This window comes from Cetorhinus maximus, chromosome X, assembly GCF_964194155.1.
Source record: "Cetorhinus maximus chromosome X, sCetMax3.hap1.1, whole genome shotgun sequence".
NCBI lineage: Eukaryota > Metazoa > Chordata > Chondrichthyes > Lamniformes > Cetorhinidae > Cetorhinus > Cetorhinus maximus.
Genome location: NC_135917.1, coordinates 6034525 through 6049118, shown reverse-complemented (window position 1 = coordinate 6049118; position 14594 = coordinate 6034525). Strand labels below are relative to the sequence as shown.

At 41.5% G+C, this 14594-nt stretch overlaps 1 protein-coding gene across 2 annotated transcripts; it reads right to left on the bottom strand.

Annotated features, from left to right (window-relative positions):
- Window positions 1-5129: 5129 nt before the first annotated feature.
- On the bottom strand, window positions 5130-8496 carry LOC144672751 (tubulin alpha-1C chain). 2 transcript variants are annotated; one of them, XM_078534716.1, is made up of 4 exons: window positions 8334-8496; window positions 6689-6911; window positions 6395-6543; window positions 5130-6298 (listed from the first exon to the last, which is right to left on the bottom strand). In XM_078534716.1, exons 1-4 carry the CDS (start codon window positions 8334-8336, stop codon window positions 5324-5326), a joined length of 1350 nt encoding a protein of 449 aa, XP_078390842.1. In that variant the 5' UTR covers window positions 8337-8496; the 3' UTR covers window positions 5130-5323. The 2 variants fall into 2 exon arrangements, with proteins under 2 accessions (XP_078390842.1, XP_078390841.1); XM_078534715.1 differs by having other exon boundaries at window positions 5130-6543; window positions 8334-8474.
- Window positions 8497-14594: the final 6098 nt, after the last annotated feature.

Genomic DNA, 14594 nt, shown 5'->3' with positions numbered 1-14594 from the left:
TTTAGAAAATGATTACTGGAATGTGCTAAGTGAGCTTTGCTGCTCCAAAAGTTATTTCTTGGGATGGGGGAGTAGGGGAGCATGCTTTGTAGGTGGTGGAGGGGCTTTGGGTGTCAGGAGGTGATCCAGAACATCAGATGCAATATGCAAGTTTACATAGTCTCAAATAAAAGCAGAAAATGCTGGAAATACTCAAAAGGTCTGGCAGCATCTGTGGAGAGAGCAACAGAATTAACATTTCAGGTCTGTGACCTTTCTCCAGAACGACTACAAAAGCTCTGTATTTATGCAAGGCCCTTTTTGTTCTTTCATTACTGCACCAAAACGTTTTCCTGGCTCATCATTCTGTTCTGTATTTGAATTTTGAATAAATTACTGTATACTAAAATGCCTCTGGGCATCTGCTCTGCGTGTATGAGCATTTACTGTCAGTGAGCAAGTTGTCCTTGAAGCTGAGGTATATTTTTAATCCCGTAGTGTAGCGCTCCCCAAAATATGAATGCAATTATTTTTTTCCTCTCTCCTTTTCTCAGATCTCCTGGCAACATTGCTACTGAGGGTGAACTATCACCCAGGTTAAATTGCTTAAATTTAAAATTTAAAGATTAAAATCGGAAAAGCCCCAAAGATCATCAGCCGGGAAAATTTTTCGGTGCATTAATGAAAAAACTCGCCATTTCAGTCAAGTATGAATGTCAGTTGAATTAAAGCCCTGTGTAAGCCAAGTAAATCAAAACACTGGATTTTGGTAGAATACCCTGAGCTTCAGCCTTGTCAAAGAGGCCACATGGAATGCAAATTTCAAATTTGCTCCAGTCAACGACAAGTTTTATCAATTTTTACCTGTATCACAGGAACAGGACTAGGCCATTTGGTCCCTCGAGCCTCCACTGCCATTCAATGAGATAATGGCTGATCTTCTACGTCAACACCGTTTTCCCGCACTATCCCCGTGTCCCTTGATATCTTTAATATCTACAAATCTATTGATCTCTGTCTTGAGTATACTCAATGACTGAGCCTCCACAGTGGATTCAACCACACAACACAAGCTTCCCCTCCACAGCTTACATAAATGTCCATCACGTAGAGACCTGACTATTATTTTGGCCGGACGACCACATTTGAGTCTGGGAATTGTATTGAGAGCCAGCCATAAACGCTAAAGAAATTAACAATTATAATAAAGATAAATTTTGGTACAAAGAAACATAAAACCTTTATTATTATACCATCATAACAATGCATTAAATACAATAACAAAAACAAAAATATCCTCTTTTTATGCCCTCTTGGCTTAATGTGAATAATGCATCACTTTTTTTTCCTCTCTCCACAGATGCTGCCTGACCTGCTGAATACCTCCAGTATCTACAAAATTCTTTCATGGGATGTGGGCATCACTGGCAATGCCAGCATTTGTTGCCCATCCCTAATTAATAATCAACCACATTGCTGTCACCTGTAGGCCAAACTGGGCTTAGGATGGCAGATTTCCTTCCCTAAAGGGTAGAAGGTCTTCACAACATTCAATGATAGTTTCACAGTCAATATCACTGAGACTAGCTTTATGTTCCAGATTTATTAACTTCATTCAAATTCTATCAGCTGCTATAGTGGGATTTGAACCCATGTCCCCAGAATATTGGCCTGGGTTTTTCGATTGTAATCCAGTGACATTACCACTACACTGCCATCTCCCCTCTTAGCTTGTTAATATAAATACTGCTTTATTTACTGTGCTATACAATATAGTATTACAAGAATCATCAAAAGAGAAACAGGAAAGAAGAGAAAGAAAATGCGGAGAGACCAAAAGGCATCTAGAGGCGGTCAATGCATCTTGCTGGGAATACAGTGATCTGTATCCAGTAGGAATATCTCTCATTCCTAGAGCTGAGATTTAATAACCTCACTTTAAAAGAAGTTCTACCAAGTGCATCTGTAATCTGTTCCACACCTGTTAGGGAACACACAACCCTAACCTAAACCACACACTTTTTTCACTATCTATTACATTCGTCATCATCCTTCTAAAAATCTAAATCTTTGGCAGGAATAGAAGATGAAAGTTTTGGAAGTGCATAAACAACTACTCTCTGAGATGCCCATCTCAAAATGTTAAACCGAGGTTACTTGTGGAGACCTTCAGTCATACATATCTTGGGATCCGCTGCAAGTAGCAGCATTTATGCTTTGATCTTTTAATCCTTTGTCCACTTGCAGAATTGTAGATCAGGTTTTTCCTGCTACCCCCTGATTCTTTTGTCAATTTTCTGAAATCTGCATCCTCTGGTTACCAACTCGTCTGAAACCAGAAAGTTTCTCCTTATTTACCTAATCAATTCCCTTCATGATTTTAAAAACCTCTATTAAATATACCCTTAACTTTCTCTGCTCTAAGGACAGCAACACTAGCTTTTCTCATTCCCCACCTAACTGAAGATCCACATCCCTGATACCATTACAAAGGTGGCTATAAGAATTTGTAATGTAAAAAGTTGGGCTGGATGTACACACTGATGCAAGATTTTTTAATAGATTATAGATACATAACCATTCTAGTGGGTAAAAGCACTTTTTAATATATTACTATGCCAATACAGACCTAAAAGTCTCAGGTTCAAATCCTGGACTGCCAGCACCCATGGCACCAGGCCCCAGCAAGAATCAGCACCCACAGAGGGAATGAGAAAAATGGGAAAACAAAGCTATATAATAGTTGTTTTGACTTTTTATAAAGTCTTAAAATCCAAGTGAAAAATTTGTTGTAAATTAGTGTATATGCTTGCAAAACCAAAATACAGTAATCTAACAAGTAATCTTGAATGCACAATTACCTTGTGCTGCTTACTGCTCTTTCAACACATGCTTGCCTCCTTTAACAGGACGGTCACACTCAAGAAAGGCCCTCCTCTAGCCTGTGATCATTGGCCTTACCTGGAATTATTTCTGTTGACCTTTATGTATTTCCCCTGAAGCTCTCCATAGGTCAGATGATCTACATTTTCACTGTAACTCCTGACGCCAATCGGCTCAACAACAGGAACAGTTGTACATGTGTACACAGTTCGTGGTCAAGAGTACTTTGCCTTGTGCAGCCATGGGCTGGATTAGTAGCACCAGTGGGCCGTAGCTTGCCCAGGTCTGGTATAGACTGTTGTCATCTCTTTAGTCTATAGAATCAACATTGCTGTTTTCTTTTAATTCACATGGCAGCTTTTCTAAAACTTTTTCATTCGAATCTAGTGAATCTTCATTTTTAAGTTTTTTAATAATGAGTTGTAGCAGATAATTGTTTCTACCATTTTGCCATGCTTAACCAATTCCACCATCTCATTCCCATCCTATGCTATCCCCATTACATACCATCCCATTCCTCTCAGAAACAATCTTTCCAGCCAGGGTAACTTTGCACTCCCATTACCATCTGCTGTTTTCATTTTCCATCAAACTCACTCCTCTAACACTGTCACCAACCATTGGCAGCCACAAGTGGGTCAGACCTTTCTAGTCCAGTCCTCTGCATGCGCCAGGCACCACTCATCAAATAAACCCACCAACAAACTCCTTAAGCCATCCAATCAAGAGTCCAGACAGACAAAAACTGATTATTAAAGATGGTCAATCTTGTGACATTGCGTAGTTATTTAAAACCACTTTGAATTTGTCAGGTCAAGCATGACCCTAGCCACCATCTGCATCTCTCCCTGGCAACTGTCTTGAGACTGAACCAGACCATTCATAACCTTTGTCATATTTGACAGCAAGATTAGCTTCCAACCACCTATCTACACCATCACTAAAATCACCTAACCCGCCTCTTCCCCAGCTCATCTGCTGCTGAAGCCTTCATGCCTTTTGTTATAACTAGATTTGAGTATTCCCACCACTCTAAGTGGGGCACCTCCACATTCCACACTCTGTAAACTAACTCATCCAAAATTCTACTGTCTCTATCCCAACTCACCTCAAGTCCCATTCACTCATTGCCCCTGTGCTTGCTGACCTACATTACCCAGTCCAGCAACATCTCAAATTTAAAAATTCCACCAGTGTTGCCCTATTTCTACATTTTCCACTCTTACAACCCTCAAGATCTCAGCACTCATTCAATTCTGACCTCTTACACACCCCCTACTTTAATTGCTTCGCCACTAATGATTATTTTATGTCCTAAACTCTGCAAAGCACTCCCTGAGCCTCTTTCCACCTTTGACACACTCCTTAAAAACCTACCTTTGACTACATTTTTGGTGATCTCTCCTAATATCTTATGTGGCTGTGTTAGCATTTGATTACACTCCTGTGAAATGCCTCAAGATGTTTTATTGCATTGAAGGCTCTGTGCAAATCTAAGTTGTGACTACTTGGACTATTAGGAGGGGGTGCAAACAGAAGGGGAGTGAGGGAATGGCAAGGAGGAAGTGATGTAAGGGAATTTAAGAGGGAAAGGAGGGTAAAGAGGAAATAGAGGGATTCAGCAGCACAAGTAATAACTCAAGTTCAGTCAATCAGAAGGGAAATGCTGGGGAATAGAGATTGTGTGCATGTGATTGGGGGGGGGGGGGGGGGGGAAAGAGAGAAAAGAGAGGAGAAAAAAAAAGGGAAAAGAGGAGGCAGGTGGTACCATACAAGAAAATGTAGTAGTCCACAAAAAGCCTCTAAGGGGAATATTGCAACCTAAAGGGTAAGGAATTAACATTCAACAGGTGGGTTAGAATTAAAGGAACACAGCCAGCAGGGATTTCAGTAGACAGGTGACTCCTGCTCAATTTTTTTTGGGGGTGGGGGGGAAAAGAAGAAATGAGGAAGGAAGAGGAAGAATGGTGGTCTATCCAAGAGTGGGAGCTGTTTTTTTTTTGCTGTTCATTTCAATTGCTAACAATTACACTGCTTCTTCAGGACATAGGTGTATACACCCTGATGGAGTCCTTTTTTGCATATAGTGATAAGCCTAAGAGCATGCGAGGAAACAAATGCTAAAACATACTCAATCTCAGCAGGAAGCTCAGTTGCCTTGCATGCTAAAAAAATTAGCATCAGAGGCAGACTACATCATTTGATGAGTCAATGTATTGGGTGGGCTGTCATATTGGGAGCACTTTTGGAATTGACTTTTTAAAACATTGGTCAAGTATGGTGTTTTGTTGCAGCTGCACTTTAAAACTAAGATGTCAGAGGTGCATAGAGAAACACTTGCACACTGTGGTCACTTCAGGAAATCGAGTTTATTAACAGATGTTTCACAGGAGAAAAGTAAGGCACAGAATTAGAATACAAATAAAAAGGGAGCAAACAAGACAACATTAAACTTTAGAATTTAATACTCCTCTCCTTCCTCTTCACCCTCGGCACTATCAGCACCAACTTCTTCGTAATCTTTCTCCAGAGCAGCCATGTCCTCACGGGCCTCTGAGAACTCTCCTTCCTCCATACCCTCACCAACATACCAGTGAACAAAGGCACGCTTGGCATACATCAGGTCAAACTTGTGGTCCAGACGAGCCCAAGCTTCAGCAACAGCTGTGGTGTTGCTCAGCATACACACAGCCCGCTGAACCTTGGCCAGGTCACCTCCAGGTACCACAGTGGGAGGCTGATAGTTAATACCAACCTTGAAACCAGTTGGACACCAATCCACAAATTGGATGGTACGTTTTGTTTTAATAGTAGCAATAGCTGCATTGACATCTTTTGGCACCACATCACCACGGTAAAGGAGACAGCAGGCCATGTACTTGCCATGGCGAGGGTCACATTTGACCATCTGGTTGGCTGGCTCAAAGCAAGCATTGGTTATCTCTGCTACTGTCAGCTGCTCATGGTAGGCTTTCTCAGCTGAGATAACTGGTGCATAGGTGGCCAATGGGAAGTGGATGCGGGGATATGGCACCAAGTTGGTCTGGAACTCAGTCAGATCAACATTCAGGGCACCATCAAAACGGAGGGAAGCAGTGATAGAGGACACTATCTGGCTGATGAGACGGTTTAGATTGGTGTAAGTTGGCCGTTCAATGTCTAGGTTTCGTCGGCAGATGTCATAGATGGCTTCATTGTCAACCATGAAAGCACAATCGGAGTGCTCCAGGGTGGTGTGGGTGGTTAGGATAGAGTTGTAGGGTTCTACCACTGCGGTAGACACCTGTGGAGCTGGGTAAATGGAGAATTCAAGCTTGGATTTCTTGCCATAGTCAACAGAGAGACGTTCCATCAGCAGGGATGTAAAACCAGATCCAGTACCCCCACCAAAGCTGTGGAAGACCAGGAAACCCTGGAGACCTGTGCATTGGTCAGCCTGTGGAAGACAAATGTAAATTTCAGTTACCTGGCATCTAAATATGGCCAGTTGCAACATCCACACATCCTGCCCTCGATGGGTAACAATACTCACCAGTTTACGGATTCGGTCCAGAACCAGGTCAATGATTTCCTTGCCAATTGTGTAGTGACCACGGGCATAGTTATTGGCTGCATCCTCCTTGCCAGTGATGAGCTGCTCAGGGTGGAACAGCTGGCGATAAGTACCAGTACGAACCTCATCTAGGATGGATAGAAAGAAGAGAATTCAGCAAATACACTTAACAGAACAGCAAGCACCTGGGGACTTGAATCGTGGAAGGAAACCAGGGGCATAGGAACACTACCATTTAATTCATGATGTGTGGCAACTGTTGCAGTCACCTACCTATCACAGTTGGTTCCAAGTCCACAAACACAGCTCGTGGAACATGCTTTCCTGCTCCTGTCTCACTGAAGAAGGTGTTGAAGGAATCATCTCCACCTCCGATGGTCTTGTCACTGGGCATCTGCCCATCAGGCTGGATGCCGTGTTCCAAGCAGTAGAGCTCCCAGCAGGCATTTCCAATCTGCACTCCAGCCTGGCCAACATGGATACTGATGCACTCACGCTGTGGGTGTAAAAAAAGTGTAAATATTTACTGCATTCAAAAGCTTATTCCTACAAGCATACAGCACTGAATACTGAAGTTATGTTTAAAAACCAGCCAAAACCTACAGAGAAAAATCTATTAAAAGACCACATAGCAAGCTAAATTAATGCAATATGCCCAACTTATTAACTTTTAATATCAACTTCAACAAAAGTAAATATCAACAATCCATTCATTCATTGAGCAATTCCAACTGCCACACCAGTTCAAATATCTGCACAAGAGTGCACTGGTTGACTGGCTCTGCAGAATGCAGACTTTTGGCTTACATTTCAAATTACTACTTGCAGCCCACAAATGCATGGGTGTGGAACATACCAGAGCCAAAGCCCAAGGACTAACTGGGAAATCAAAATTTTAACAAAAAAAAAAATCTAGAAATCCAGGCAGGATATAGGCGCCACTGAATAAAATGTTTTAATCTTTTAAAGTCAGCAAGGCCACTTATCCTGCGCACAATTGTTCAGGGGTGGGGGCGGGGGAAAATTATGAAAAGAGGCAGCATTTTTTTGCCAATTGAGCTCAGTCAGCCCTCATGATCTCATCCAATGCCAAATCATCAGCCATGTGACCGGTTAATTACATCATCTCTCCAGACAAGGACATCTTCCAGCTGCTTCTCTGGAAGGAGAAAAAAAATCTAGGCATTATAAATGCAAAAAAAGGTAACATCACAGAAGCACCGACTTCTGCTTAGTTCCGACCATAACCCGCCTTGAAACTGCCAGTGACTTCAAAAAGGAAAAAAGGCGCCCACACGATTTTTTTTTTTGATTACAAGGGCTGTGGCCAGAAAATCGTATTAGAGATTTCTTAAATTTCAATATGCATTTTTAAAGAACAGTTTGAGTTGGTTTAGGGGACAACGAGCGGGTTAATGCCGTTAAACCGCCCTCTGCCCGCCTCGTGCTCAACAAACTAACCGCCACCAAACCACCATTTTAACTTCCTGGAGAGGAAAGAGGATTTCCCCATTTAAAATTTATATCTTCTTTCCCCCCCTAAATAAACCAACCCCCTCTTTCTCACCCCACACACACTAAAGAGGCGGTGATGGGGAAAGAAAAGCCGGGATTCACTTGCCCTCGCGAGCTGAAAAGCCGCCTCCCGGGCGTTATTCTCGCCGCCTGGACCATCCGTCCAGCCCGGGACCGTTAGTGACCCAAAAGGCGGGAAAGACCAGACGGCAGATGCTGAACTCGTACCGTGTAGAAAACGTCAGGAAAAAAAATGAAACAAGAGAAACTTCGACATTTGAGGTTAGGAAAGGAAGAGGAAAAATAATTCACGACGCGAAATGGAAGTTATATATAACGAAGAATTAAAAAAGCATTTTTCTCCCCATTCACACTAATTACTAACCTGCTAGGAAGTACTTACCATTTTTTCAGTTGTTTTCTTTCAAACTTTTCTCCAAGGGGGAAAATACTAATTTGACTCGAGTCAACGCTTGGGCTCTTACAAGCTGACAACAAGGAGTCGCCGTAAGAGATCTCTCGCGCTTCAATGCGGGCTCGGCCGCTTTAATAGGTTCGATGACGTCACAATAGAGGCGGGGCCATGTCAGAGACGCAGTGCCGCAGGGTGGGGAGGGGATGATTGACAGCTGCGCTGGCCAGCCGCCCAGAGGCGTGATTGGTCCGTTCAACACAATTCAAACAAAAATGCCTGAAAAAGGAAATGTGGCACCAGGCGCGGGCCAGCTTTGGGAGGGCGTAGTTCCGCTTCCGTTTTAAATGCATTGTTCAAGCTGTTTTGTCTAATGATTGAGAGCCAAATCCAAAAACTTAATTTCTTTTAAGATAGCCAAAATGCTGAGATGGCTCGCAAAACTTTTTGCATCATTTTACAATTATGGATATTAAAGAATTAGCCATTTTTAAGAACACAACATTAAGGATTAGGCCATTGAGCCTGGCTGCTCCCATTCAATAAAATCATAGCTGATCTACCTCAACTTTCCCATCCTTTTCAGCCCAAACATCTATCACTATTATAATGAATATAATCAATAATGGAGTATCTACAACGCTCTAGTCGTGAATTCCAAAGATTCACAAGGCAGAGTAAGAAGCTTCCCCTCATGACAGGGCCAGCTCCTTATTCTGAGACTATGACCCCCAGATCTAAACTCTCCAGCCAGAGGAACTATCCTCTACCCTGTCAAGTCTCTTAAGAATTTTATATGTTTCAATGAGTTCACCTCTCATTCTTCTAAACTCCAGAGAATATAGGCCTAGTCTACTCAATCTCTCCTCATAGAACAATCACAGGAACGAGTTTTGAAAACCGATGTTGCACTTCCTCTAAGGCAAACATACCCGTGCTCAAGGAAAACAAACTCGACATAGTACTCCAGGTGTGGTAACACCAAGGCCCTGTATGATTGCAGCAAGACATCTTTAATCATATACTCTAATCCCATTGTAGTAAAGGCCAACATATCATTTACTTTCCTAATTGCTTGCTGTACCTGGTCACCTATGATTTGTGTACAAGAACAGCCAGATCCCTCTGAATGCAACAGTTCCCAGTCTCTCACCATTTAAAAAAATTCTGCTTTTCCTACCAAAGTGAACAACTTGACACTTCTCCATATTATAGCTTATCAGCCATATTCCTGCCCAATCATATAACCTTTTGGGTCACCTTTTGCAGCAAAGGTCCCAGCACGGATACTTGCAGATTAAAAGTGCAACAGATATACTGCATCAGTCTTCTTTAAATTGACTGGCAGTTGTTTGTAAAGCAAACTTCCCTCCTTTCAATTGCATGTTTTTTTCTCTCCATGTACAACATCAAATAGAAATGTGTGTCTCCCTCCCCCTATCACACCCACAAGAAAACTGCAAGCCTGATCTGGGGGAGGGAGCGTGAATATAAAGACTCAGAAGCTTCAGCCCACCAACACTGCAGTTTCTGACCTAAAACATAGCTTTCTCTCTCCACATATGCTGCCAGACCTGCAGAATATTTCCAGCATTTTCTGTTTTTAATTTCAGATTTCCAGCATCTGCAGTATTTTGCTTTTACAATTAACTTCAATGTCACAGGGCTGGGGAGAGATCAGTCAAAATTCTCACTTGATTACTACCCAATGATCCTATCCCATCCAGTAAATTAGAAGCTGAGTACCCTTCATGGTTAAATAGCCTTCTAACACTCAGTGGTTAATGGGCACTTAGATGAGGTATTGGAGAGCAGCCAGTAAGCATTGAACGATCGTCCAGCCTGAGTCAGGATGTGTCTGGAATGCAACAAGCTTGTTTGAAAGGCAAATAATTTCCATCTGGTACAAGCACTGTTCTGTGATAGAGCTGAAATATATTCAATTGGATTTCAGGGCCCTCCAGCAGTATAGCCCAACAATGAGATTAAACCACTATTCCTAAAAATATTGATTTTTTTTTAATTCATTCACGGGATGTGGGCTTTGCTGGCTAGGCAAGCATTTATTGCCCATCCCCAGTTGTCCTTGAGAAGATGGCGGTGAACTGTCTCCTTGAGCTGCTGCAGTCCATGTGATGTCCACTAAATTGATATTTTCCTTCAAGTCTTAAAAGGTTGAAGTAACATTTTGAGACCTATGTTAAGGTAGTTTAAGGATCATCTGTTACTTGATTTTGGAAACATGAATGCAGCTGTGATGAAAGCAAACATGTTGTATGAATGAGTAAATACTACAATCCATTCAAATCCACTCATTAAAAGGTAGTATCTACGAAGAACTTCCTGAATTGGTACAGTCCTCAATCAAGTCTTAATAACATTGTGCCCTTATCAAAATGGTTGAGGTGTGCTCACTGTACTAACTTGCCCTTAGAGTACTATACAGTGCTAAAATAAGGATATATCAGTATGAACATACGAACAAGGAGCAGGAGCAGGCATTCAACCCCTCGAGCTGTTCTGCCATTTAATAAGATCATGGCTGATCTGATAGTAACCTGAAATCTGCATCCTACCTACTCCTGATAACCTATCATCCGCTTGCTTACCAAAAATCTATCCACCTCTGCCTTTTTTACATAATCAACCCAGGACTGCATATGTAAGTCTGAGTCACTATAAAACAATTCAAGTATTGCCATTATTGCTGGTCACATATCATGGCTGATAACCTTGCAAAAGGCTTGGCAACCCTGTCAACAACCATGACAGCCCTCACATCGCTGACCCCTGCCACCGTGATATGGAACCTAGTAACTATAGCAATGCAGAAATTAATTATACAAATGTTATTTACCAATATATTATATGTTACTTCTGTGCCCAACATGAGAAATTTTAGTACTGGAGAAACTTTTAGTTCAGCACCCAGTTTCAGCAAGAAGCTCTCCCATGTCAGTACTGTATGGTTATGGAGAGTAACCTCAAAAAAGCACCACCACTGTACCAGTGTGGCCATTTTCTATACCAGCTATCATGTAGGTATTCAGAAGACATTTTTATTTTGTTGCTTCTGTAAGTTAGGTTGTGGGAGCTTGACATGCATTGGCTTCCCCTAATGTTGATCAAACCCCTTGCCTCATCTGATTGGAGAATCATTTTAGCATTGTAAAATTGTGGAGAGTCAGGCAACATGACCAAATAAAGCATCAAATGTAAAAACACCTTGAGTGAGAATGTTAATTTAATGCCAATGAGAGGCACTTTTGTGTTGTGACCCCATGTGAGCAGATAAAGGAGACTTGCGACCATCAATCCTGGCTGGATTTGTGCACCAGTTATAGGGGTAAAAGGCTAGGGTTTAATCTACAGTATCACCACCCAAGTCTTCCAAAGTAATTGTTTCATCAATCTAACATATGTGTATGGGTTAAAAGACTTAATTAATAGGAGAACAATCTTATCTGTTGATCCTTTGAATTCAACTTTGATCTATCATTCTTTTTTAACCTAACGTAAATTACTATTTGTTCAAAAAAACAAATGTTTGTCTTTAAATTGGTAAGCTTGTCAGCCCACATGATTTCTTGAAACCTCATCATTTCTGGGAATCTCACCAGGTTTGCTTCTGCACTGGGCTTTCAGCTGCACATGGAATGAATATTTGGTTTAATCTACAGAGTATAGGCAAAACCACCAAATCCCCACCACCAAATTATTTGTCACAGGCTTTTTTCCCCATCTCCCTCCTCCATCCAAATTCCAAAATTGCCCTGCTATTTCCCCCTGCCCTGCCCTGCACCCCTCCCCTCCAATTCTTTATACATGGCTGCTGCACCTCTGCTTGTTTCTCACTTCATGGAAGCATTAGATTCATAGTCATTACAGTGCAGAAGGAGGTCATTCAGGCCATCAAATCCCTGCCAGCAACAGGGATAGAAAAATATTTGTAAAATTTAAAGGAACATTGGAACAAAACTAGATGAATGTATTTAAAGATCTCAATAATAACTATTAGAGACAAAGTAAATAAGCACATTGTTTTAATTCGTCATTCATTTTATATATTTTTAATCCAGCCGCCTCACGTGAAATGTACTTTCACAATTGATCCTTCTTCTCCCCCACTGCTCCTAAAGCCAGTAAATCATGGTGGTGTATGACTCAATGCTAGCAGCTCTCTTATATCTCAGTGATTATAAGCAGACAATTCAAACCGGGCAGGGGGAGGTGAGTGGAGGAGTGTACATCAAAGTCAAGTTTGCACTTGTCCTCACATTAAACTTCCAGCAGTGTTTGCAATAGTGATCAAAATCAGGAACCCTTCTGGCATTTCAATTGGGAAATCAGTGACTTTCAAGGCTTAGCTGATTTCAGGGTTCTAGGGATGAGGGATAACAGGCACATGGATAGACTGGAGAAGCTAGAGTTGACTGATCTCCTTAGAGCAGAGAAGGCTAAAAGGATATTTGATTGCAGTGTTTAAAATCATGAAGGGTTTCGATAAAGTATAAATAAACAGAAACTGTTTCTAATGGCTGAAGGCTGATAACCAGAGGACACAAATTTAAGGTGATTGGCAAAAGAACCAGAGGCGACATGAGGGAAAATCTTTTTCTGCAATGAGTGGTTAGGATTTGGAATGCACTGCCTGGTAGGGCAGTAGATACAGATTCAGTAAAAGGAAAAGGAAAAAGGAGAAAAAATTGCAGGGATATGGGGAGAGAGCTGGGGAGTGGGACTAACTGGATTGCTCTTCGAAAGAGCTGGCGCAGACTTGACGGGCCAAATGGCTTCCTTCTGTGATGTACTATTTTATGATTCTATGATTCAAGTCTGTTCTGTTCCGTGCAATCATATTAACTGAGAGATGGATTCGGCCTAAACCAGGTTCACTTCCAGTTGAAAATAACCTGCAGTTAGAGAAAATAAATCACGCCAGCTCCTAGTGTGCTGCTAATCGTCAATCATCCATAACCTTGCTTAACGGTAATGTTTGATCTCAAAGAGAAGACAAAGAAACAGGCATAGCTATTTTGCTTCATTGTATACACTTCCTCTGTTGATCGTGGAATGACATTGATAAAGGGAATGGAAGTAACAATGACTTGCATTTACAGAGTCCAAGTCATTACTGCTTTATCAAGTTTCCAGTTGTCAGGTCTGTGTCACCTTGTACATGTGGAAAAATTAATGAGAGAAAATACTGCATGAAAATAAAATAAAAATCAATGGCTGCAGTAAAAAAACTGGGTATCGAGTTATCTACAAATCACGGTCAGGGAACTCCTGGTTACCTTCATACTTTTTCAAAAAAACAGATGTTAGGAATTGACTATATGTTAAGGGAATTACATAAGGAAAATGCCCAATTTAAATTTGAACAGGAAGTACAGGTTATTGAATCATTTATTATGCTGCTTATGCTGGGAAAGAGGAATAAGTAGAATTGAGAAGAGGTTTACGTTCAAGGGAGGGGAATTATAATAACCACTTCCTGATCAGGCTGATCTCACATTTTGTGAATGTTATTTTTTTGCCTTTGCAAAACCCCTGATTGCATTTGGTATGATAGTGGTTATGTTACTGGTCATGTAGATACCTAGATTAATGACCTAGAGCCATGAGTTCAGCTCCCACAGGGCGGCCACTGCCAGAGGCCAAGAATACTGGACACCGGGGGGAAAAGATGTCACTGTGCATGAAGATGATGCTATTATGGGCCTCCCATCCACGAGCCTGTAACTAAAAAATGCACCAGAACCGCCTGTGTTTGTGAGTATAATGGCTGAATTTTAAGTGAAAAACATTGATGAGAACAGCAAACTGAATTGTAGTATATTCTTGTATTTTATGAAATTACTTTAGGTGCATACTATCCTAACCCTCGTATACCAGACATCAAGGTGTCTGGTACTGGACAGTGGACGGATTGGCTAAAAACCGCATGGTCTGGTACCAAACCGCATGAATGGCCAGGTAGCTGGGGAACTTAAATGCATTGAATTAGATAAATAAACCTGGAAATAAAATCTAGTATCATTAATGGTGACCATGAAAGTACTGTCTTCTTATAATGGATAAGTAGAAAAATGGATATTAACAGCATTACAGGGAAAGGGTAGGGGAGTGGGACTAGCTCTTATAGACAGTCAACACAGACTTTTTAAAAATTTATTCTTGGGATGTGGGTATCACTGGCTAGACCAGCATTTATTGCCCATCCCCCTTTAGGGCATTTAAGAGTCTGAA